General features: G+C 40.7%; 2 protein-coding genes across 3 annotated transcripts in view; one reads left to right on the top strand and one right to left on the bottom strand.

Moving 5' to 3' along the window:
• Nucleotides 1-8,018, bottom strand: PSMD12 (proteasome 26S subunit, non-ATPase 12). Its single transcript, XM_082775189.1, has 11 exons — nt 7,861-8,018; nt 5,718-5,777; nt 5,357-5,485; nt 4,665-4,772; nt 4,275-4,379; nt 3,703-3,852; nt 3,412-3,546; nt 2,744-2,856; nt 2,192-2,366; nt 1,590-1,667; nt 1-437 (listed from the first exon to the last, which is right to left on the bottom strand). Exons 1-11 carry the CDS (start codon nt 7,966-7,968, stop codon nt 228-230), a joined length of 1,371 nt encoding a protein of 456 aa, XP_082631315.1. The 5' UTR covers nt 7,969-8,018; the 3' UTR covers nt 1-227.
• A 2,968-nt stretch (nt 8,019-10,986) lies between these two features.
• Nucleotides 10,987-25,732, top strand: part of PITPNC1 (phosphatidylinositol transfer protein cytoplasmic 1) — an 88,383-nt gene continuing 73,637 nt past the window's right edge. The window contains exon 1 of one of the 2 annotated variants that reach the window (XM_082774647.1): nt 10,987-11,647. In XM_082774647.1, coding sequence (XP_082630773.1) covers nt 11,600-11,647 — 48 coding nt within the window. In that variant the 5' untranslated portion in view covers nt 10,987-11,599. The remainder of the gene's footprint in view (nt 11,648-25,732) is intronic. The other variant, XM_082774646.1, reaches the window with a different exon arrangement.

Genomic DNA, 25,732 nt, shown 5'->3' on the forward strand with positions numbered 1-25,732 from the left:
TTATACAGGCAATACCGTTTTATTATGTTCTTTCACCAATTGTAGCAAAAAAAAAAAAAAAAACATCTGAACAATCAAGGGAACTTAACTGTCATCAGGAATTATGTTCTAAATTTTAGTCCAGGAAGGTTTGACAGGGAGAAAAAAAACATATACACACTGTAATAATAGTCTCTATTATGAAGATTTAATGCCTTCTTTAAAAGCACTGAGATTATTGAGGCACCTTACTGCAAGTTATGTATCATCTCCTCTTTGGCAATGAGATGCGTGGTTTTGTTAACTAGGGCCATTAGTGAGTTCAGCTTGTGAGACCAGTCATTCAGTATATTGTTTGGATCCTTAGGCCTCTGAAAATTGATAATTCCTGCAAGCCTGTCTACTTTAGCAAAGATGGTCTTATTAACTACTAGGTTAGACAGAAACTCCTCCGATTCCTGCAAAGACAAACAGCACTAAGTCAAGAAAACAGCATTTTCATCTTCAAAGCATCAGAATTCTTCCCAAACAGCATTAAAGCACAAAGAACGAGGTTGTCATTATACTTAAAAGAAATCCATCTGTGGTAATAATGTATTTAAAAAAACAACACAATACTTTAATATTACATATGGGCACAGCAAGCTACTAGCACCATCTATTCACAAGGATTTGTTTTTTTCCCTCATTTGATCTATATCTGATTATCTTTCATGAAATTAAAAGTTTAATGTACTACACCAACAGACTTTTACACTTTGGAATACTTGGCAACACAGTTATCAGACCAACCCTTCTAACAAGCAAGACAGGAAAATCCCTGTGAATTACAGGTCAGAAATCCTGTATCCTCAATCAAATTTAATCACTCATTGACAAGCGCTTTTTCCCACTGAAATATAAGATAAGAAGCTCCAACATTTAAATATGACCTTGAGCATAAATGAATTTTGAGCATCAGCTTTTGCCATATGGGCACATGCATCATGACATTCAGTTCTGTCTGAATTGAAAAACTGTTGTGCTTTTTTTTTTTTTTTTAACTCCCATAAAGGCATGAAAATACACTCAGGGTATTGCATTGAGTAGTAGGGACAAAGTAATAAATATTTGGATTAACATACTACTATTCCCAGCAGGCTTTTCCACTGCTTTTCACATAACTAAAGTTCATTTAACGCTCTGTGTAAATCACTACAGCACACTGTGTTCTTCCTGGTAAAAGCTGAAATGCACTGGTAGCACAAATAGAGGAATAAAACTAAGGATGATGCCAGGAGAGCTGGAAAGATGATACAAAGGCAGATATATGCACAAGTAGCAACAGATACTATATCCATGAACATTCATAAACACAGAAGTATAAATCCTGAGAATTTTGTTCCAAGCAGTGTATTTCTACAATGCTATGTTTTACAGACAATGCAGAAGTAGAATGCAATGATGCTCTATGGCACTACTTTCAAAGCTTTTTAAGTGTAAAAGAGAGACCAAAATTTGAAATTAAAAGAGAATGCTGCTCTGCTGAGTACTAATATATTTTTACAAACACACACACATATACATTTCTATTCCCTTTATGAAAGGAGTATAAGCAAGGCAATACTTACATCAACAGACAGATCAAGGAGCTGTGCCATTCTCTTCATTGTAATTCTGGTATAATATTTAGCCATTATTCTAATATTCTGGAATAAAAGTGTTCAGAGTAGAGGGTTATGTGTAAAAAATAATTGAAGCAGGCTGCAAAAATATAAAAGTCAATGTTAAAAGCAGATTAGGAGCCGTAGTGCTCTAATGGCAGTCCAGCATAAAGTACGTAAATGAGCTGTGGACCAACAGGTGCTTATAATAGGTATAGGTGCTTGTAATAATCTCTGTGTGACAAATTATTAAGTAATGAAATCAACCAATTATTAACAATACAAAACAAGACTTAAGTTTTTGCTCTACTGACATTTGAATGCTAAATCTCACAATTTCAGCACAATGTGCTCTTTTTTCTGGCCGTTGTGCCAAGTACCTATCTATAATATGCAGGTATGAACAAATAAAAATGTTGAAAAATGTAATATAATGGAAAATGCAACTTATCTGCTGCTTTCCTACATTAAAAGAAAACACCTTTGTGAACAAAATATGTCAAGCAAAAGGTATTTTTGGTTCAGGCATAGCATACATAGCTAGTTCTTAAAGAATCAGCCATACTTACATGTTCCACAACTCTATTCTTTAAATCTTTCCATCTCTTTTCACCTTCCTCTGTACAGCCAAAAACATCTGTTGCAGGACTGTCAAGGGATCCTTCTCTCAATTCTTTCCCATATTCTTCAACTAGGGCAGTCCATCGCATCAATTCCATGGTGGTAAATAGTTTGAGGAGGTCTCTAAATGGTTTAGTAAAGGTGATTTAAAATCCTTTACCAATAAGTTTTTTTTCATGCTTAACTAGATTAGCGAAGTATCTTTAAATGTTTTAATTTTATTACCATTAATATTCATTGTTTTTCACAAGTACAATCTCATACTTCACACTATCAGGGGGCAGCTAACGTCAGACAGTGTTTCTAATAATGATTCTTTTCTTACAGAAATGTTTATTTTAACTTTTAACTTGCACAATCATGAAAGTTTTGCAGTATTTTTCATACAGCATTAAATTCTGAAATGTTTACAGCAGACTCAACATAAACAGATCTCATTTGCACAGCTACTGTAAGAAATACTTTTGGCCTAAGAATTGTACATTAGAAAGGGCACTTACTTATACTTCGGGATTTCTTCTAGCTTTTTGTCACTACTAATTCTGTGCACCAAATCAGACTGTTCATTGTCATAAGGTGAAAGAATAACATAAAGAACAACGCTCTTCAGTGCCTGTTCAGTAGAAAAGAGTGTTAATTAAACAGAAGGGTTGAAAACTACTCGCAGAGTTTAGAATTTAACATGTAAAAGGGTTAAGCTAAGCATATTAAAAGCTAAATTGATGTAATCTTGTAAAAATTAACCTTCCATCACAGTGGTAAATTGATACAGGTTAACTGAAATTTGAACATTACAAATAAATACCTTAAAAAGAATTTAAATACCTAACATTTATATTGCTCACACAACGGTATCATTTAGACTACTTGCAAAGCTGTTTTTAATTTCTGCACTTCCGCAAAACAAAAAAGATAATCTCAAGATTTCAAAGACAATATAGTAAAAATGTTAGTTATAAATATTCTTTTGAAATCAACTTTATTATACTCGTTTTCAACTATGCAATTTGCTAAGATAGCCATTAAAAACAACAACAACAACAACAACAACAGATTTAAGAGCTATTTAATCTGTTGTAAATTCATCTGGTAATGAAATGCATATTTGTCACAGGAAAATACAGACATTTTGTATGTAGTGTTTTTGTTTTGTTGTTTGTTTTTTTACCTGCTGCCACTTTTCACTCTCAGCTTGAATACATGGAGTATCATAAATGGCTCTGTAGTGCTTACAGATGGAGAGGTAGGAGCCTTCATGTTGATCCAGCTGGATCATTAGGTTGTAGTATTTTAATTTTAGTTTCTGAAACGGTATCAAACAGTAGAATTAAAACAGCTCTATGAATCATGTAAATTAAATCCAAATGGATTCCAGAAAACAGAAGATTCAAATACACTTGGACCCGAAGAGAAGCATGATAGATTAGAATAGGGGAAAACAAATCCTCCAACAACTTACTTCCGTGTTTTCTTCTTGAAAAAATTTAGTATTAATTTTTTTGCTGATAATTTGAGTGCGGATATAGTCTTTTACAGCTAGACAGAGCCTCATCTGCTCCAAGATAAATTCTACACGTTCTTTCTTCTCCATTGAACCATAGGTTTCCACCTAAAATTAAAGTTTAACTGTTTAGTACTGTCAAAGTCAAATCATGTAAAATAGACAAGCGTAACATGATTCAAAAAAAAAAAAAAAAAAAAAAAAAACTATTTCAGAGTAAGTGAAAATGGAGAAAAGCTTACTCAGTTTTGAATTATAGCCCCTACTCACATGAGAAAAATTCACTAACGCTAAACTCACTGCAATACTTAGCGAATTGAAATTTGTCTTCCAAATGGAAAATATTCCATGCAATTTAACCCCTAGACTAACAAAAGCAGTTAAAACAGAGTTACACTTTCACTCGTAACAGTTAATCTCATTCCAGACATTTCTGCAGATGTACCTGATTATATTTCTAAACAATAATAAAAATTAATACTGACTGCTCATAGATCACCGATGCAACTTTGAGTTGCATGGCAAGTTACCTGCAATTCTTGCAGAATAGAGGCAGCCTCTTTCACTTCACCGTTCTGTTCCTTTATTGTTGCAAGTGTCTTTGTCAGACGAGCACGTTCAATTTCCACATATATCTGAAATGAGAATTTGCAATTTAAATATTGGAATTTTCCAAAGAAGAGCATAAACGCTAAGACCACAACCCTCCTAAGACATATAGTTGATGTTTGCACACAAGTAATTCACTTGTGGTTAATGTAACTGTATGTAAAACTTTGCTAAGTGCAAAAGAAATTAATTTAAACTGCCCATTTCTCTAACAAAATCGAATATGTAACACTTTAAAAAGTGAAAAATAAATGGCACTTTTTAATTCTGTATTAATAATACATCCAAATATCTACTTTGTGGAATCTTACTTTTCCTTCTGTAACCATTCGCAACGTGTCAATTAAGCGCAGTTTGACTGGTAAGTCTGTGATGTCGTCAACGTAAGTGCAGCACTGCTGGACCATTTTAGCAACTGCCTAGTACAGTAACAGACAAGAAAAATATTTTTAGGTTTCTCAAAGGCATTCAAATAAAAACACTCAAAGATAAGCACTACATAAACACAGAGCAGAATACACTTTGCACCTTCTTAAATGCAAGTGTTTCCAGCTATCTTGATACCTGATTTCTCAGACAGAACTGAATTCCAGAGTATGACAGTTTCAAAAGCAAGCATGTGAAGTATACACCTTATTTCATCACAATAAATCACAGTAACTATTTAATGTACGCCACATGCGAACATGAAAAATTAAGAATACGTCTACAACTTAGACTGTCTAAGACTGTAAAGATGAACTACTGTCTGAAAGCACCATCATGCAAAAAGGCACAGCTGTGCTGTCAAGAATGGCAAGATGAACCACATGGAGCTCAGGTACAAAGTAAAGACAGATTAATTCCAGACACGAGTTTCATTATTGGTATTCATATGTCTACAAAAAAATGTCAGCAGAATCTAATTACAGTGTACTCTGGCAGGTGCTGGAAAGTCAGAAGTCTCTGCACACAGGGAGGAATCAGATATATATGATGTAGCTCCAAATACGATTTTATTCACCTGTTTTAACTGACTTCTTCTCTTTGACAGAAGAATTATATTTTCATTAAGAGCATCCCAGTCTTTAGCTTCGTAACACATTTTCACTATAGCCACTAAGATCCGTGATGTGGAAACCATGTCAGAGGCCTGTAACAAACAAACAGCACGTTAGTGATGGGATGAACAGCCTGCACGCCTCTATCACTTGCACTTCCACGATACAAAGAATAAAAATCTGTTACATCTAGCCTCACTGGTAAGAGCAACAAAAGAGAAGGACTGATACCCCAACCTACTTCACAACTTCAATGCAGTGGGACACAGGGATATGGGCTGTAGGTCAGCCCAGCAGACACGCTGCACGCCACATGCTACTTACCGTTCGTGTTTGTTTCTCCAAGGAGAGCAGGTTTTCAATGACTTCTTGCAGTCTCCCCTCCTAATACAACAGAATAAAAGAATTATCACCACGATTGAAGAATACGGGTCAGTTTCAATTGAGAGAAGCTCCCATTCTTATGCAATTAAGAAAAACACAGACTAGCCTGTGCACTGATTTCTATGTATTAAAAAAAAAAAAAAAGACACATGCACAGCCCTAACATTAAACATGTGGCTAAATGCAGAGATTAAACTAGAAAGGTACCGGTTTTGCCTAACACAAGCTAGAAGTTGTCTGTCTAGAGGAAGAAACCTAGCAAGTTGCAGACAGGTTTGGTTAGCTCATGCTCACCAAGCTAGATATAAGACTGATTTCTTTCCTAACCAAAACAAAGCTTTAAGTGAGAACAGATATGCAAGCAGATACCTTTGCAAAAAAACAACACTGTTACTTTAATCCATATTCATCACATCTTAGTCACAGCATATTACAGAAAACACGCACTACACACCTTACAGTCCAGGCATGGAATTACCATAGTCCTGCTTTTTGGGGTTTGACAACTATATTGGCCTTTTTCAGAGAGAATATGCTACCATAAAGTACTTTTAAGTCCTAAACTGTAATTCCTAGCAAGTATCTCATGAAAAAATGTTTATATGGGAGAATTTATAACAGCCCATGACAACTTTGGGACAGCAAAATGTTTAGAAACAAGGAGATGAATGACAAAAGAGAGAAAAGGAAAATCTGCTTCTAAAGCGTACCTCATCCTACTGAAATTCTTGCAAACTCTATAGTGGTTTGTCGGGAATGTGGTCAGACTGCCACAGAATTCTGTGGCAATGAAGCGCAGCCACGGTGCCCATAGTTATGCAGAGCTCCGCTGGTGGGATCGAACATCTGTGCCTACTCTCCATGCACTTCTGTCAGACAGCATTAGATGCAGTTTACCTATCTTCAGGCCTTTAAAATCCTACAACACACTTTATACTCCAGTGTGCCTCTCACATCACACATGGATCTCGCAGAGCACTGGCAGCGTGTAAGGAATCCGATGCCATCCTACTGGACCAGGACACAAGTAAATCCCACCTGACTCTACTGAGGTTTGAGATGCGCAAGAATCTCTAGCCTACATAGCAGGCTACGAAAAGAAACCTCAAAGAAAGCAAAGAAACCTCAAGATACGGTACAACACATGCACAATTCCCTCTGAGACCCCATCAGCAACACACTCAGTGGCTGTGGCTGGGTGTGCCCCCACGTGTGCTCGGCAGACTGTCCCTCAGCACCCTGCCGTGGCCCTGGCCCCCCACTCCAGTCTTTTGGGGCACGGACATAACCAAGTGACACGGGTGCAAAGATCTGCCTGCCCAACCTGACACGGGACCAATTACACCAAGACATCGCTGGCGCAGAGCAGGATGAGCAAGCACCTGCCATGCGCCTGCCACACCACGCTGCTGGCGGAAAGTGGCAGCGGCAAAAATCCCCATCCCTGCAGCAAACCAGCCCCATCCCAGCCCCATCCCTTCGCCTCACTCATAAGCCTTCAGCCAGACGTCTGCCTTCATCTCCCCCTGCTGCACACTGACAGCCAAGTGCTGAAGTGGTGCCTGTTTCTTGCAGATAACCAGCGGCAGGACTAGAAGGAATATCCTCATGTTGTGCCAGGGGACGTTCAGGTTGGAAATGAGGAGCCATTTCTGCTCAGAAAGGGCGGTCAGGCATTGGGACGGGTTGCTCAGGGAGGTGGCAGTCACCATCCCTGGGGGTGTTCAAGGAAACGCTGGACATGGTGATGGGGACACGGCTCAGTGGGTGACATTGGCGGTAGGGGGCCGGCTGGACCGAGCGATCTAGGAGCTCTCTGCCAACCCTGATGACTCCAGGATTTTAGGATCCTCAGCTTCTGCCCTTCCCCAAGGAGCTCCGGAGCCCTCAGCACGGGGCCGGGGGGCGAAAGGCGGCTGCTGCGGCTGCACCCCCTGCCCTGCCTGTCCCTGCCCTGCCTGCCCCTATCCCTGTCCTGTCCCCGTGGCCCCGCCGGGCCTCAACCCGACCGCGGCCTAGCCCGCCCCGCGCCATGACTCAGCCCATCTTCACCGGCCGCCTTCCTCCCGCTCCCCTCACGCACCTGCGCCAGCCGCTCGCACTCGGGCAGCCGCTGGTCCACCGTCGCGCTGTAATCCACCTCCATTTTGACGATGCGGCCATCGGCCCGCTCCGCGCCGCCCTCCGCCATGGCCGCGGCCCCGCTGTGCGGCCCCCGCCAACACTCACCGGAAGCGGGCGGGCGCCGCGCGCAGGCACGCCCGGGGCAGCCCGGCCGAAGGCCCCCGCTCCCCGTGCTGCGCCGTGCAGGCAGCGCCGCGGACAGCCCCGGCTGCGCCGCAGGCCCCCTGGCGTGAGGCCGCCCGCTGCCTCAGTGCCCTCAGTGCCCAAGGTGGGGCTCGGCGGGTGAGGGGCGTTTTGTTGCTGCGGGCGTCCCCACAAAGTTCTTGGTGTTTGATAATAAATTACTGCAAGGGAAATGCTCCTCAGTGAGAGCACTGTGTTTCCGAGCATTACTTAAAGCTCGCAGAAAAGCATAAGTTGTCCTGGAATTGTAGTCTGTGCTGTAACAAAACCTTCGTGTGGCAAAGAGGTATTGAGGATAACGGCTTGAGCCTTTTATCTACAGAATTAAGGCTTGATTACTGTATCAGCTGTGCTGGTGTAAGGTCAGGGTAACTCAACTGAGAAATTCAGGGCTGTGATACCATATTTTGTGAGAGAACTTCATATATGCTTTCCAATTAGCAAGGGGGAAGCGAAGCTACAGCACAGGCTGTGGACTTCGCATCACTTTCTGTTTGAATTCGAACATTTTATCCATTATCATTAATCATTTTTACTTATTATTTGACCTAAGTAGTGAAAATACATGCATGTATCACGTATGGATAGGGAGTGATGGCTTTCATGGAAGTTAAAAGGCAGATGCTAATCTCACTGAACATCCAGACAAAGTGGTTCTGGTTCAGAGAGTGAGTAAAAGACAAGTAGAAGCAATGTATACCGCAGCTGTTATCTTACCTGCATGGGTATGATGGAAGCTGAGGATGCAGCTTTTGCATCCAGTGCAAAAAAAAATTTCCTGAATGGTTCAAATATATATATATATATTTTTTTTAATTAAAAGCTCTTAGTAAAATACATGAAGAAATAGTTTGACTTTTACTGACTCTTATTAGGAATTGGCATTTTACTGAGACAACTCCACCTGGAATTAGTGTTCAGCATGCATTAAAATGCTTGTGTTGTGTTTTTTTTTCCTCTAGGCCAGAAATGAAAGAAGGGTGATTTTTCCAACTGATCACAGAGAGCATCTTGCAGAGGTAAGAGCAATAATTTCTGACGATTCACAGAAAACAACGAAAATTCAGGCAGGCATGCTTAGCAGCAACTTCCTGGCTAGCTAGAGCTGGAAGTTTCCTCTCTCAGCATGTCCCCTAAAAACATTTGATGAACATGCTTTTTACAGAGGCCCAGGACAGCAGTCATATTTGGGACTTGTAGAGGTTATTGCTGGGGTCACTGTTTTTTCCTCCATGTGTATGTGCAGACAGCACAAGAACAAGCTGTGTTTGTGGCAGTGAGTCTGGGGTGATTTAAGAATGTTTTGCAGTGGGTGTGGAAAATAATTTTCATTTCCATTTTATTTAGAGATTGAGTAGCATCAAGGTGCTATGCGAAGCAGTTCAAATTTTTACACTGTTTTTCAGCAGAAATCCAGGTGATTTTTTTTTCCCCAGTTAATGTAACCAGTAACAAATCACTTAAAATTGCAGTAATTATTTTGGATCTGAATTTGGATATCTCTCATTTGTAGGTAATATTGCAGTTACTGCCTTGTTTAGGCTATTTTTCATAGATGTTTCATGAATATTACTGCCAACACCATGAATTATAGCTACAGGGTGGATATATATAAATGGCTGTTGTCAGATTTGAAATAGAAGACTCATTAACTGCATTGTTCATACCTCAGTTGAAAATCCAGGCTATTAGCAGAGCTCCCAGATTTTCTCTTTGTGTAGGTGTTTGTACTTCACCAGAAAGTCAGGGTGTGTGAAATACTGCGCCGTTAATGGGATGGAACGGAAAAGCGATATTGTTAGCTCCAGGAGATGGCACTGTGTCCTCTCTGGGCTAAAAACTGTGTACATCGCTTTGAAATGTACATTTGGAACCAATGAGGGGTTTTGCTCTTTCTTGTTATGAAACACATTTCATTGTAGACCCAAATTCATGTTTAACTGCCCCAAATATGGTATTTCATCACTTCTATCTTTGCAAATAATGGAGTTCTCAATGTTGGTGTCTTTTACCATTATCTATACAGCGCTTTATGTTTTAATGTTGCAGTCACAGCACTGCTGTGCAATATGTGCTCTATAGCCATTTGCTTACAGGAGAAGCAGCGATACAAATGTTTTATGATTTCCACGCAGTTATGTAAGAGTTCAGGTTTCTTTGCTAGTTTCAGAGTTTGGTTTGTGTGCATATCAGGCTGAAGTGCAATAATGCTTGTATTTCTTTTGGAGAAATACAATGAAAAGCAAGCACCTAAAATAAAAGATGTAACCAACAAACTAGGAAAGGGAAGGAAAGGACCCCCCGATGGCCCTGGCGTTGCTCCTTAGCGAGGAAGGAGGTGGTTTTTCGCCGAACTCCGTGCGTGGCGTTTGAAAGCCAGCAGCCGACACGAAACCCACTTTTATTTGCGTTGCAAAATCCGCCGGCCGACAGCGAGGCGCTGACCAGAGGGGAAATGGGTGAGGCCTCCACATCCTGCGCTCGCCTCTGGCCGTGCCCTGCAGCCGGAGATGTCCTCGTACCGGGGGGTGGGGGCTGCGGCTCTGCGGGGTGCCACTGAGCACCCCAAAGGGGGCACCTCGGAGAGACCCCCTCGGGGTGCAGCCTGGCCCCTCCGGGTTGTTTAAAGCCTCCTGAGAGGCTGCTGCTGCCCGGAGCCCCCCAGGTTCCCCCCTGGTCCCCCCCGGTTCTCCCCAGTCCCCCCCGCTTCTCCCCCTCCGGTTCTCCCCGGACCCCCCCGATTCTCCCTGGACTCCCCCCCACGGTTCTCCCCGGTTCTCCCCGGGTCCTCCCCTGTCCTCCCCCGGTCCCCCTCCTCCTCCTCCTCCTCACTCCCCCCGGTCCCCCCGCCCTCCTTCCTGCCTCGCCGTGATGTCAGCCCCGCCGGGGCCGCCGCTGCAGCCGCTCCGTGCCCCCGGCTCCAGCCCCAGCCCCAGCCCCGGCCGCTCCTCGCCTCCGGCTCGCATCGGCTCGCACCGCACCGCCTCCCCCTTCCAGCATCCTCCCCCCTTTCCCTCGGCCCAGCGGTGAGCAGCGGGGAGCCGCCTTCGGAAGCGCTAGAAAGAGCCTTTGTCTGGCACCGCAGCCTCCCCGCCGCCTTTTGGGGGCTCCTCCGGGCTTTTCGGAGCCCCGGGCGGGTGTTGGCGGAGCCGCCAGGGGCTGCCGCTCTCGCACGCTTCCGACGGATGGCTCTGAGTGTGCGGCGGCGCCCGGGGTTGGGGTTCTTTGTACACAGCCCTGCGTGCGTGTGGGAAATTCACATGATCGCAGCCTGAAGGAGGAAGGGCTGCGAGAGAGGAGCGCTCCTGTCGGCTTTGCTTCTGTCGCTTTTGCTCCTCGCCCGGTCAGCCCTCCTGGATGGTCGCCTTACTCTCCTGCAGACACGCTGCCCAGAGAAAAGAGGCTTGATTATTTTTATTTTATTTTTATTTTTATTTTTTTTTTTTGGCGTGATCATCGTGCAGAAATAACCACTTTTCTCCCAGTTTGCCGGTGCGCACCGAGGCAGCAGGAATATGCTCATGAAGGAGTACCGGATCTGCATGCCTCTGACAGTTGAGGAGGTAAGCTCCGCCGCTGCTGGCGGCCAGGCTCTCACCCACCCAGGCTTTGCTCTTCCAAGGCAAGTTGAGGTCGTGTCTGTTTTACCGAGCGGTTTTCCTTCGCGTAACAAACTTGGTGGTAGGATTGGCGGGAGAGGCGTGTTGTTATTGCAAAATAAAGGAATCCCGCAGGAACGAAGGTAAGTGAAGCGTATCGAAAGCCTTGTGGCGCCCAGGTGTTAGAACGATCTTGCAACCAGACCTTTAAGAAGGACCTGAAGCATATTGGCAAGGGAACACTTCGTGCTGAAATCCCGTGCCTCGTAAAGCGTTTGTCCGAAACCCAGATTCTAAAAATATCTTCACCTTTGCTTAAAATATCCTCGCAGATGGGACTGGCCTGAAACTCTGGCACAGGTAGGCTAGCTAGCGGTAATTTCCTAGTCAAACTTTTTTTGTCGTGTCAAGAAACAACTGAAAGTCAAACCACTTCTTGTCCCCATCCTAACGCCCACGTTTTGGGGTTAGGCGTGTGACCTGCCAGCTTGCTGCCTTAGGACAGCAGCACCCCCCCGCGATGCCCGTGCCGCCTACTCCCTTGTGCCCACAGACAGCGGGCCCGTGGGCTCAACAGGCAGCGAAAGGCCCCTCCGTGCTCTGTCGCCTGTCGCCGACACGGTGCCGGGCAGCGGCCCCCGAGGGCAGGCGCTTGGCGGGGCAGCGCCGCGCTCCCGGAGTCCCCCGAGCGCGCCGCCGCCAGGGGGCGCCCTGGCCCCGCCCCCTCTGCTGTGGCCCCGCCCCCTCGGTGCTGACCACGCCCCTCGCGCTGCTTCGCGCGGGCGCGGGAAAGCTGCGGTGGCTGGGGCGGGGGGTGGTGGTGGTTAGCAGGGGTGCACAGCCCCCTGCCCCCCGTATTTATACCCAAATACATTTATTTTGCAAACTAGCTCGTGGGTTTTGTTTAAATGCCCACGAGCAAGGGTGTTGCTGCGCGGTGTGGTTTTCCTCCTTGCAGTGTGTAAAAAGAGGGCTCCTCGCTGGTGCTGCGCAGCAGTTGTTTGGACCCTCTGTCTGTCCCTGTCTTCAGATGGGGCAAATGAACAGCTTATTAAAATTTAGAGTTTCAATCCCAAACTGGGACCAGCCCGCTTGTGCTTCTTCTGGGAGCAAGACCCAAAAGCACCACTTACGTGTGGGTAAACAGGCAATGTTCTGAATTCAAGCATTTGTCCAACCCAGTTATAAAACACAATGTGATGCTGGGTGGTGTTTGTTCAATACAGAGTTTTACTTGGTTTTGGTGTTACTGTAGTATAGGCAGTACTTTATCCAAGCCAGTTCCCGATGCCCTCAGGCTACCACACTTAGTTAATAGCATTTAATTATGTCATCAGAAGGGAACAGATGTATTCTGAAAAAATCTTGTTAAATAAGATTTCCAGATAGAGAAATGGTGGAAAATCTCCCTACACAGGAATGGCTGATGTGCAGTGAGGCAGAAGGTGTTGGAAGTCTCATTCTAGAGAACGTTTACAGAATTAGTAAAGATGCTCATGTATCTTGTAGGTTCCTTTATGTTGAATCATCCATCTAATCTAAGAGCTGCAGCTGAGATGACTTTGATGGACCTAGGATGTGTCTGGTATTTAGCATGAATTTCATTATTAATTGTAAAACTGACAAAACTTTAAAATTGTCAGACTTTTTTTGGTATTATTTATGTCCTAAAACTGTCCTGCAATGTACTTCTCACAGTGGTGCATTTTTGTGACGTCTTCTACAGTCTCTGAAGGTGTTACCTTATTTGACCTCTAGTTTCATACTGACTGCCAATAATGTATATTTTTGGGACTGTGCAGGTGAAGCATTATGCAGTCCTCAGGAGAGCATAGGGGCAGTGCTTGCCCTTCAGAAGCCATTTTGGTTCTGAGAGGCCCAAACTGTCTTCTGCAAGGTACTAAGTCACTCTGAAATTAAGTGAGTTTTGGTGGAAATGAAGGTTATGCTTTTTCTCACAGGTTTGGCACGTTAGGCTCTGATCTGCAGAGGCACCTAGGTGCCTAGCTTGTAGCGGGAGTCAAGCACCTAAGTATTCTTGAGGTTATAGGTTTCAACAGGTATGTGAAAAATGCAGTTGTTACTTACACAGCTGCTTGGCTTCCCTCCTTGTGCTGACTTCCTTACTTGGGCTTTACAACTCTGTTTTTTCTGCTGTGAAAATTCTGGTTTTTGGCCTGTGCACCTTACACATGCATTCAAAAGCACTTCTTCGAACAGCTTTCTTTTTTAGCACTGACTTACTGGTTATCCATAAATAGATAGAGATATAGATAGGTACCTATATAGATATAGATAGATACCTATTTATATAGATATAAATAGGTATTCCTTCGTTAGTTGGTAGCATTATGTTGTCACCAAAACTGGAGTGGTTTCCTGTGCCATTTCTGTGCAAATAGTCAGATCATGTAGACAGGATTTCTGTACAGCTGGTTTTCCTTAGCTGCTGCAGAGGCTGCTTGGGGCATTCTTTCATTGATTCCCCTATTAGATAAGATGCTCAAATATTAATGGAAGCCTTGTTTGTTTACCTGTCAGCTTGGATGTCAAGTGCTTTCTTGACAATAAAATATTTCCTAAGAAATGTTGATTGCTGACTTAACTCTTCCTGTGTATTTTATGCTAGGATACAGGAGGCAGCGGTGCATCTTAGAATCTATGATTTTATCTTTGTTCCTCATCCATGAGCACCAAAGGCAGGTTGCTTCAAGAGCGCTTGCTGAGATGCTGTGGCACCACGCTATTGTACTTAATCAAGGCTGAGGAATACTCATTAAACTGTACTTTTATTGACAGTTCTTTCTTTAGGGCTGTTACGTATATATATATATATATATATATATATATATATTGTTACAAGCTGCCCAATTAGCCGTGAAATAATTTGAGAAAGGAAATGTCATGTTAACTTCTAAGCAAAATAATAACAACTGCTGGAAGAATTTTGCAAATTAGGTCAGAATATAGCTGTTGCTTGAATAAACCAATAAGACTGCCAATTAGAAGTCACTCTGTACCTCATTTGTGGTACTTCTGGGAGGCATGAGTGCAAATTCAGTCCTTTTTGTTAAAACTAGACCTCATAAATTACAAAAAGACATTCATTTTCATAAATACATAATGCAAGTATGTATTATGTATTTTCATCATACATAAAGCAAGTAAAATCTATTGCACTAATTGCTTAGGATATGTTGCAATCTTCAGCCCAGCTGCAATTAATAAAACGAGCCTGCCTCTTGATTATTTTTCTTCTTACATTTTCATTTATTAGTTCATTCTTACAAATAGCTCCATCATACGAGAGAATCTTATAATAGGCTACATTGTGTTTTTCTAAAGTATCATCTGTTGAAAACACATTCTTGAGCAAGTGAAGAGAGCGCCAAGCAATTGAAAAGAGCTGAGATGCCAAAAAATTCTCAGTCTCATGTCTCATTGCAAATCGTAGTTCCATCATATTTTTCTTCATGGGAAGGATTATATGTGGGGTGGGGTTTTTTTGTGCTTTAGAGCTACTTTTCTGTGAAAATGTAGAACAAATCTGAGAGGTCAGCATCTTACTGAACTTTTATTTTAGAAGAGATGAAGTACAGTGAAGTTGATGATTTGTGTGGAAAGTGATATTCTTTAGAGGAGTAGGTGGAAAGACATTTTTGCTGGATCCTGTTGAAAATGGAGTTGTTACTGCTGTAAAATGCTAATAAAGATGCAAAGCTAGCTTGCATGTATTTCAAAGCTGAATATAAAATAAATGGTAGTGATAAGGTTGTTTTTTTTCTTGGTAATGGAGATGACTGTCAACGTTTCTTTTAGTTCAGCGCTATGTATGTATGGCTAGTATCTAAACTAAGATCAAAACAAACAAACAAAAACACCCAGAAAGGTTCTTCTTTCCTTTGTTCTTTATCTCAACCAAGATTATCTCTGCTGAAGCTGGTGGAATTGCTCCCATTCTATGCTTTAAATAAAAGCTAAGGCTGATCTGTGGGGGAGCACTGCCTGAGTGAGCTATGCAGGAACAGCTGTATTGTCATAAATACAAACAAGCAGAGACCTGCAAAGGGTTCTTAAATGTACATCATGATTTACAACAAAAAGCCTTTCAACATTAACAAATTCTGGCCTTAGAGGTGTTGTGATTACTCCTTTAACAAACATATCCACTGTTTTAGCTCGTTTCAAAATTTCAAGCATTATGAATTCACCAGTGTGGATTATTTACATAAAATTATTTCAGCAACACGTGTGTAAACACTCTGTATTCTCTCAATCTTGTGTACGTTTCTTCTTTGAGACATTTCATAGTCTACTGCTTTGTGCACAAATGGTACTTGTTAGAGCATGCTTTGAATGAGATTTACAGCTCAATGAAAGCATTTGAGAAAGCATTTTTATGCCCTGAGAGTTGCAGGTGTTACGATATTTGGACGTAACTATGTGTATGTATAATAGAAAAACCCTAAGTATAGTATAAAGTGTAAAACATTTTCTCAAACTAATTATCTACTGCAGGAAAACTACGTATACTCACCCTGTAGTTAATACAGACAGATTAAATATTGGTCAATCATGCATTTTTTTAAATTATTTTCCTGCTATAACCAAGGAACATGTTTTCAGGAATATGCAAACGTATGGAACATCTGAAAAATCAGTATGTTGACTGTAAGGAAGAGGACTATGAACAAGCATGAGGTGAAGCAGCTTTTCAAACTTGGTTCACTTTTAATGACTTGTAAATCAAATAGTTGGACCATGACGTGACCATGGCCTCTGCCTAGAAGGTTAATCTGGCAATTTTGAGCTAATGCTGTCCAGCAGAAATCAAGGCTTATTGTGCAATTTCATTCTAATTTAAACTATAAACAGCTAGAATACATCTATAGTCTTACACTGATTCCTTTAAAAGATAATCAAAGTGCTATGAGAAGCAACGGACTTTCTACTCTAGTTAATCATTCGTTCTGGATGTGCCTTACAGGAACACCAGATTTTTTACCTTCTATTCACGATTAATACTGGGGGTGCACCAGTACATTTGTCTGAGGAGTAGGGTTAATGATTGATCTAGAAAAGCTCTCAACACCACTATGAACATCTTCCCACTTTTCAGAAGAAATCCTTGGTAAGGCTCTCTCCAGGAAACAGATGCACTCTGGACTTTGGGCACAGCCACAGCTCCTCGCATCACCAGGCCTTTGTGTGACCTTAAACTGACCCAAAAACTTAGGGGCTGGAGAGGATCATCCCAACAGCATAACAGATGATACAGGAAGAAGAAGGCATCAGTAGTGAGCTTCCAGTACCAAACAAGACCAGCTATTTCATTTTCTTTTGACACAGATGAGCTGCAAGAATGAACAGTTGAAAGTGAGAACTGTGTTTTGATGTGGGACAAAACAAGTACCTTGCTTTCGCTTGGCCTTCCTGTTCCAGCTGTAGTCACCTTTAGAGCTTTGAGAGCAGGGCAGGGCAGGTGTCAAATCTGCACTGAGCTCAGCTGCAAAATAGGAGACCGAAAATAACAAGTTTTCTCCTTCACTCACATTTGCACATTGCAGTACAACTCTGTGAAAGAAACAAGAAAACCTTTGTTCTTAAGGTTTCAGTGTAAATCATTAAAAACTCCTTCAGTGGAAAGGATCACATATTCCTCAAGGAACTCCAAACTCTGACGTACATCTCTCTTCATCTCTGTTGCTATCTCTGTCTCTCCCTGTCAACACTTGTTTTCTCCACGGGGTGTGTGTGTGTGTGTATATATATATATATATATATCTCAAATAATGCTGCATGTTTGATTTGGTGGCTTCATTGGCAAAGTATAGGGCCAAGTTTTGCATTTCTCTTAAAAGAAAATGCAGCTCGATAGTGTTTTCTGTTTTCTTTTTGACATTTTCTAGCTAAAGCACTGTGATGTTATCAAGAACTTCCATGAAGCATGTTTGTCTTTGAACCATAATGTAGATTTGGAAACTAAGGAGCAGGGAGAGAAAGACACAGAATGTCAATACTGGCTTTTAAAACTTAGAGCTTTCTGTTTTTTTGTTATTTTTTATTTTCTGGGATGAACTTGCAGTTGCTTAGGGCACGGAGTTCTTGTAAGAGTTGATGCGAACTGTAAAGCATCAGCACTTTTGAGGCCACTTTTGTTTGTGTACCTAATAATGAACATAGATACTTGTATTAGCACCTTGAAGTTTGATAACTCTGGTATGTCAAATACATCTTCCCTTAGTCCAGCATGTTTAACTTCCTCATCTATCTAAATGTCAGTTTAGAAATCATGGTTATACCAATCTGCATGTGCTTTTTGACTGAGTGCACATGTTAAAAATGTTAGGAGATTAATAGCCCTTACAATTTTTTAGATTATAGGAAGAAAAAGATTGCTGTAATAAGCAGGAAAGGTTAAAAATTCTATTTTCCTTTGTGAGTATTCAGTTTTTATCTGGTAGGCATTCGTATTGTTTAAATCTGCTAGAGATCATGTTCCTTTGAACGAAAGACTGCCTAGTCAGGTAACAAAAAACCCATAGCATATAAGGATGATTCATTCACAGTATTCTGCTTTGTGCCTAGTAGACTGACAAGTATGTTCCCCAGGCTGTCCTCACAGAACCGACTCAGTACAGATGCTGAAATGTATGCAGGCTTTCCATCCTGAATGTCTAACGCACAAGCAACCATTAAATACTGTAAGGATGGAGGTAGATAATACTCGATCTATCTCGAAATATACTCAATAACTGTGGGTGACAGATAATTCTATGTATCCTTGCTCACAGAAAACTTCTTTATTACTTACATTTTTAAAAATAATTTTTTCATATATTTCATCTTTTTCTTCTTTGGTTCATAGAGCATCTGTCATGACCAGCAGTTTATTTTGTAGCACTTGATGCCTTGATCCCAAAATGAAGCAAAATGGCATTTCACACAAATTTGCTATGACAACCCTCATAGTGAAGTGAAGTCTTACTAACTTTGCATAGACATACTGTGCAAAGTCTGCATTTGTCTAGAAAATAAGGAGAAAAGTGCTCCCAAGGATTGCTGACTAGGTTTAAAAAGCAGTGAAGTAGAGGTAATTTAGATTTCATGTTGGCTTTGCTGATGGATTTATAGTCTGTAGGTGGGAGAAACTAGACATGAACTTAACTTGCTTTTATATATAATGCTTTTAGTCTAGCCTTAGTCTTGTTTATCTCCTTCTCAGTTCATCTTCTATTCCCAATTTTGGTTATAAGTGATCAGCCAATTTTGAATCCTTGGATAGGTATTAAAATACTATTTTTGTTTTTGTAACGTATAATGCAGAGTGCTGAATTGTAGGAATGACATTTTAATGGCTTTTCTTGGAAAAAATTTCTCTATCTCCCATCTTTTTCCTGTTTGTGGTCAGAAAATGCTGAAGCAGTTTTGGATTCTGTTAGTATTGTATTTGTATGGTTCTAATGCTGGCTTTACAGTGCACACGCTTAGCTTTTGCGTATACTTGTGCAAATACTTAATTTAGAGCAAAAAGAGTCATGTCCTGAGTCACATGCATAAATGTTTGTAGGTTGGGTTTATGAAAAAATTGTTCGTATGCTCACCAGAAAATTCATGGTTGCTATTTAGGAGCTTCTACGTGTTTGTTCTAAGATTAGTCTTGCCTAAGTGATTAAGGAATACGTAGGCTCTGTGGGAATTGTTTTCTGTGAGCATGCTGAGTATGCTTTATTTTCCATTTCATCACACTAAATGTCATATTAGGTTTAATGTGCTGCCCAATTAATGACAACGTTTGACTTTTTTTTCAGTAAAAATGTTATTGCAGTGCATGACAAAATAATTATGTGATAATGACACTCCAGTATAACACATACTGTTGCTCAATTGCTTGATTAACAGTCATTCACTGATGTCAGAAACACAATTAATTGTGGAATATGTTTTCAGCTTTTTGCTCTCATTTTATATAAAAGTTACTTAAAAATATAAAAATAACCCTTTGTGCTAGTGTCACCATGTTAATTGAAAGGCTACCAACGTATGCTGTGGATCAAACATTTGTATTTGTCAGAAAGAAAAAGGCAATAATAATAATTCTATTTTATTCTATTCTAACTATTAAGCTTAAATATTATACAAGCCAAGCTGGTGCTTTTCCTGGTTGTACGTAGAAGGGTTTTTTAAGTAGTCTTACTGGGTAGACCCTATGAATGTACTAGTTAGTCCTAGGAGATTTTCTGAAAGATGCTTGATAAATTTATGCAGCTATTTATCTGTTTTTTTTTTTTTTTTTCAGGTTTTCTTTGAAATTGCAAGTTAGCTGACCTTGAAGCAATAAATTATTAAATAAATTAATCGTACAGTGACTTGACATAAGCCAAATGAAGGACATACAGAAACATAAGAAATATATACAAGATTAAGTATACAAGCCTTAAGTAACCAGGCTGCTTCTTTTATTGTGTAGACTTGATGTAAAACTTCCTTACATCACTGGATGAGCTTTTGTTTTGCTTCACTCTGCGTGTAAGGAAAACTATTCAGCAGAATTCCGCCCTCAGTAATACCACTGAGAGATCCCTCCCTGATGTCAAAGAGGCCAAGATTTCACCAAACGTGTGTGAGAAAACAGCACATTTCTAGAACAGAAATGCTGAGAATTTTTCTGTTTTAGTTGCATGCTGTAAATCTGAAATAATTCCCCTGGCTGCAGTTGATCTGTTCCAGCTTTATACCAGTCTTATTGAAAGTAGACTTTAACCAACAGCTGTAAATCGAAGGAAAACTTGTAGGTGTCTCAAATCTGTGGTTTTCAACCAGAAATCAGGCTGACATATCTAAATTTTTATAATTCTTGCCTAACCTAAAAGACATTTTCACACAGCCAGATTAAGGCCTCGGATTTGTGTATAACCTATGACAATGTCTTGGGGCCTACACGGAGTAAAATGGCCGCTGTCCTCATGCCACGCAACTTAGAAGTAACATCATCTCCCTCAACTTTCAACCCTAACTTCTTAGCATCTCCAATTCTCCTTTCAATATCCCAGTGCTGAGGCCTTGGTCAGGCTCCCGAGTAAGGCAGCTCGGCCAACACAGCAGGCGGGCGGCCAGCTGGCAGCGATGCGCTGCGTACAACAGCAGCCTCCTGCTCCTGCCCTGCTGGCCCAGGCACCAGGAGCTGCACAGCAAGCTCCAGGCTCCAGCAGTTGGTAATTCAGTTCCCCTCGGGGTACAGAGCCTGGGCCCAAATCTCAGCGCTCCATGGGTTATTGCAGATCTTTGCACCCAGGCCGAAGCTAAAGAGAGTGCCGAGTTCAGAAATCTCTCGAGGATTTGAGAGGGTTGCTGATTTTATTTGCATTTGTAAACTGTTTGCTGCTCGGCCAAGCCCATGGGTTTTTTGGCTTTTAATTTATTTTTTTTTTTCCAGGAGTGATTCAGTATAAAAACATGTTTTCCTATATTAAAGGGACTCTGTTATACATTTGGATAGAAAGTTCTTTCTATTAACTTCAGTGGAAGCAGAGTAAAGCCCGCTATTAATTTTTTTATTCATTTTTTTCCACTGTTTTGCTATTCCTTATTTTCTCCACTATCTCTGCTCTTTTGTTGTATGAACATGAACTCACTCAGTCAAGTGATGCCAAACTTCTAAATCTATCTTGAGTGGGCTTGAGATGAGGCAAACAACATTTTAGTGGAAATGTTATGTCATAGTAACAAATGCCTATGGATTAGTTAGTTTATTTCCAGGACTGCATGGGCTATACATTGCTATTTATAATTTAACTTTCTCAAGCAGCCACGACTGTGTTTATGTTACCATGGTGTTACTTGCCATACTTGAGGGCGGATAGTAAATGCTATAATTGAAAATAGATACTCCCACAGAAATAAGTGTAACAGGTGGTTATGTTTTTATTTAATCGTGCAGCAAGCATAATGCCAGTTAAATGTGGATACCTCTAATCCTGCCTTTTCACAAAGATTTTTTTTCAGGCATGTCAATTTGTCTTTAGTGGTCAGAACTGGAGTAAATAACATTAGTGACTTGTGCTGTGGCAGTCTGAGGAATGCCAGTGACAATCAATGAATCTTCTCCACTGCAGGCTCCAGAAAACAAATCTTCCTATGGGGAAGAAGAACAGATGCTCACTATAGGGGGTGTCTATAGCTCATCCTTCTTCTGGGAACCACAGCCTGAATAAAGCTTGAATTCCTTAAGAGTGTTTGAGGAGCAGTGGCTGCTGTTTCCATATGATTTCCTCATATTAGCCTTCTGACCTCATCCCATCTCTTCTTTTCCCCCTGTTGTCCACCATAGGAATTGTTCCTCTGTTTTGAGGTTTTCCCTACCGTAATATAATGCAGCTTAGTTTGCTGTAAGCTTACACCCACCTTCCTAGTGCTGGCAGCACGCATCCTGCAAAGGCAAAACTATTCAAACCATCTCTCTCACTGTCAAAAGCTGTAAGAATAGCTTCTGATTAAATTTTGTCAACTCCCATAAAATCGGTAAAATATGTAATAGAAGTCTTTTACCTGAAAACTCAAAGAACTGAAAGGATGTTACAAATGGAACAGAAAATTAATGCCCTACCTCACAAAAAACTGTGATATCCCAAAATAACCAAACATGAGAGCTGAGGCGAGCATAAGAGGGCCTTTGTGCGTTATTCCAGCACTTCTTTAAGTTCTTGAACAGTGTTTATAAAAATGTTTGACAGGAATCTAAACACTTTTTTAGCAACTCAGTGTTTGTTAGGTTAAAATAGAACCTGCTCAGAACAAGTCTCAGGAAGCTCGGGAAGATTCCCATTCCGTTTTGCATCTAGGTTAAGTCCCTTAACAAATCCTTTTTCCGTATCAGTTCATACCACAAAATATGTAACTGCATGTACAGATCTGTCTGCAGAGGAAAGATGTTTTTTTTTAATTTGTATACTGTGCATTGTTGTAGAGCAAATTGTTTTGGTCACTAAATATATTTCACAATCTTTCAGAACAGTCTTTTCTTGCTAGATTTTTCTTTCTGTACACTGGCATCTCTCTCCATTTCCTCCTGTCATTTGGTTTCCCTAACCTGTACTTCTTTTGTTGATCTGTTGTTTTACCCTGATGACTCAACTTGGTCAAGTTCTGGCTTGAATTTCATTGACATTAGAGACAGCATAGCCCAGAATATGTTTCTATGTGGTCTACCTGTATGCTAATCCACCTGGAATGCATCAAAGTTGAATATATATGCAAAGGCCATAGTTCAGCCCTTATTTTACAATATTTACATAATAAATACATAGTGCACTTTATATTTCAATAATGGGGAGGAGAATTAGCCAACTTTTGCTGTCATATTTTAAAATTCTTTGCTGATAAGAGCATTTGAGGGTATTCTAATGATTTATGCTATGTTCGGTCAGCTTTGATGCTCTAGTTCTTGTTGTCAGCCCTAGATTCCTTCTCATCTGTCACAGCAGCAGAAACTGGAGAAACTGAGAAGGCTCAAAAGCGTTGTACTTGTTTTATGTTGTCATGACCAAACTTGGAAGAAAAATTATTTGCCATTCCACGTAACTGTATTTTGTGGTTATAACTATTATAGTACTTTTATCAAATTAAGTGTAGAAACTTTAATTTCACTACTGCATGAAGTACATATGTAACTTGTGTGAATGTTTATCTCTACTCTGCAACTTCTCATCTGCATACTTTGGAATTGAAGTAGTAAGTTAATTTTGCTTTAAGAGTTCTTAGTTATCATCGCAATATGGAGTGCTTGAGCTGTATGACTTCCTAGGAACCACATAATTAATCTCACATGTTGCCTTAGAACTATATAATGATGTTTTCTTTATCAACTGTTTGTCTGTACAAGGATAGCAGCTGTTGGAAAACTTGGGAGTTGTCATTGAGAGCCTTATCCATGTTGCATGTGGCAGAGTTCCGTGGGGAGAAAGTGGTTTGAAAGTAAGCCTAAGACAAATCAGTAATTTGGGCCTTGGGAATTCTTCAGAGTAAAAGAATAGAAACATATTGGCATCATCCTATTTTCTCCTAAAACTATTCAGGCACAAAACCAAAAATGATTGTAGGTTCTTCTGTCAGAAATAATCTAAAATGTGAAAAATAATTCAAAATGGCAGTGTTGTTTCACACTCTCTACTTGCTGCAAAAAGTCATATGCTTTAGACTATTAAGTAACCAAGTAAGAACACTTTCGTCAGGGTAGGATGGTTATTTTGAAAGGCATTTCAAAAATACATTTTATTAAAACCATACAAAAGGCAACTGACTGGTGTAACTGTCAACAGTAAAGCACAGAGTAGAGATTCTTGTGTAAGTTCTGCACAGCAGTCTCCTGTTGAGGTCTTTTGGGGCTCTTTTTAGAAGCAGTAGTCAGACTTCCATCTTTTCTCTTAAATTTTGTATCCAACAAAAGCCGAGTCCTTCAATTTTTAATATAGCTATACGATAAAAAAATGAATTTTCATTATCAAGAGGTGTTGTATGCATATGTAGCTTTTCTCGTTAACTCAGTTCAAGGTTTTTCCTCAGTTTTCCTTTTGTATTTTGCCGAATGAGTAAAGCAAAGCTGGGAAAAAAAAAAAAAAAAGAAAAAAGAAAAAAAGGGTCAGAAAGTGGTTTGTCAGAAAATGATTTGTCATACTTTGGTTTTAAGCTGGTTTACATTGGCTTGAAATGGTAATATTATTTAAACCAGTATCACTTCCTGTATACACAAGGCTGAAGTTTACATCTCAAGGCTTTACAAGGAGGTCCTTAAGCCCTTTTACAAGCTTCTAGCTACTGCGTTTCTTTCCACAGGTCGTTATACTTAACATCTTTTTGTCTGCAGGTCCTTTCTGTGTGTAACAAATTGGGAAGTTAGGCTTGCAAATTTAGACAGCTACTTCAGCTTTCAAGGCTTTCAAGGCTTGCCTCATAGGTAGCAGCTGATTCACTTCAGTGGTACAGAAAAGTGGACATTCCCTAGGGCCACTGACAAACTTCCATGTAACAGTAAGTATGCACTGAAGCATTAGTCTTTGATGTATTCATGCGTATTCAATGGTAAGGAATTCAGCATTGTAGCCAATCCAAACCTTTCAGAAGAACAGCGAGTTAAGAATTGAATTTGCAAAACATTTTTTTTTTTCCAAATTATATTAATAAAAATGCTGCAATTATTACAAAATAGTAGATCCTGTCTGGTATCATTTATGTCCTAGATCAGTACATCCACATGGATGTTCACCATCAAGCTTGGGATTTGACCTGTTTTGCTGTGTTATCCCTGTTCAGCTGCCCCTTAGCCTGGTCTTTGTGTAGATGTAGAACCTCTGCCTTCTTTTGGTGCTGGCATGGAGTCTGAAAGTCACAGAATCCTTGCTTGAATCTTGTCTGAAATATGCTGTTGACCTAGGAAATACATAACTAGCATTTCTAATCGCTTTAGTCCATGTGGGTACTAGAGAAAAAGTCTTGAGTCAGGATGCTGTTTTAGCAAAGCCTTCATCGGTTACAGATCAGAATTTTGTCTTGATGTATATGAAAGGTTTGCCATTGTGTCTACCAGGTTTCATTTTGTCGAGTTCATACCTGGTTATTCTGTGCTTTTCTTAGACAGTTATCTTTTAATATTTCTTCTTAACAGTCACAATTCTCTGCGTGAAATTCTAGTGTGAATTCTTATGTTAGTGTTGGTAGGTGGTTCCTGATACATTTTTCTCCCCGGAGTATTCATTTCTCTGGCATGTTGCTTCTTAACTCCAGGTTAGGCAGCACAGTGCAAACACTCCCTGGCTTCTTATCTCTTGGTTCAAAAGAGGATTTTAACCTATTCTGTCAGCTAAAAGAAAATGCAGTGAAAGGGAAGAGAACAAGGAAATAAAGAGATAGCATTTTTCAGAGGAAGGAATTTAAGTAGTAATTAAGCACAGTAAGTAGATTGTATAGCAACAGACAGAATTCATGTGCTCTATCAGGTGACAGTTAAAGCCATTTTCCTTTTTACTAGAAGTGTAGGAAAGCTATGCAAGAAAA

The sequence above is a fragment of the Aythya marila genome (genome assembly GCF_965140915.1).
Source record: "Aythya marila genome assembly, chromosome: 18".
NCBI lineage: Eukaryota > Metazoa > Chordata > Aves > Anseriformes > Anatidae > Aythya > Aythya marila.

Excerpts from the sequence above, each read along its gene's own strand:
- PSMD12 (XM_082775189.1), bottom strand. The coding sequence starts at position 7,968 with ATGGCGGAGGGCGGCGCGGAGCGGGCCGATGGCCGCATCGTCAAAATG. Across the intron at positions 2,857-3,411 it reads AGAGTGAAAAGTGGCAGCAG|GCACTGAAGAGCGTTGTTCT; the intron begins GTAAAAAAACAA and ends TCTACTGAACAG. Across the intron at positions 2,367-2,743 it reads GAAGAAATCCCGAAGTATAA|AGACCTCCTCAAACTATTTA; the intron begins GTAAGTGCCCTT and ends TAAACCATTTAG.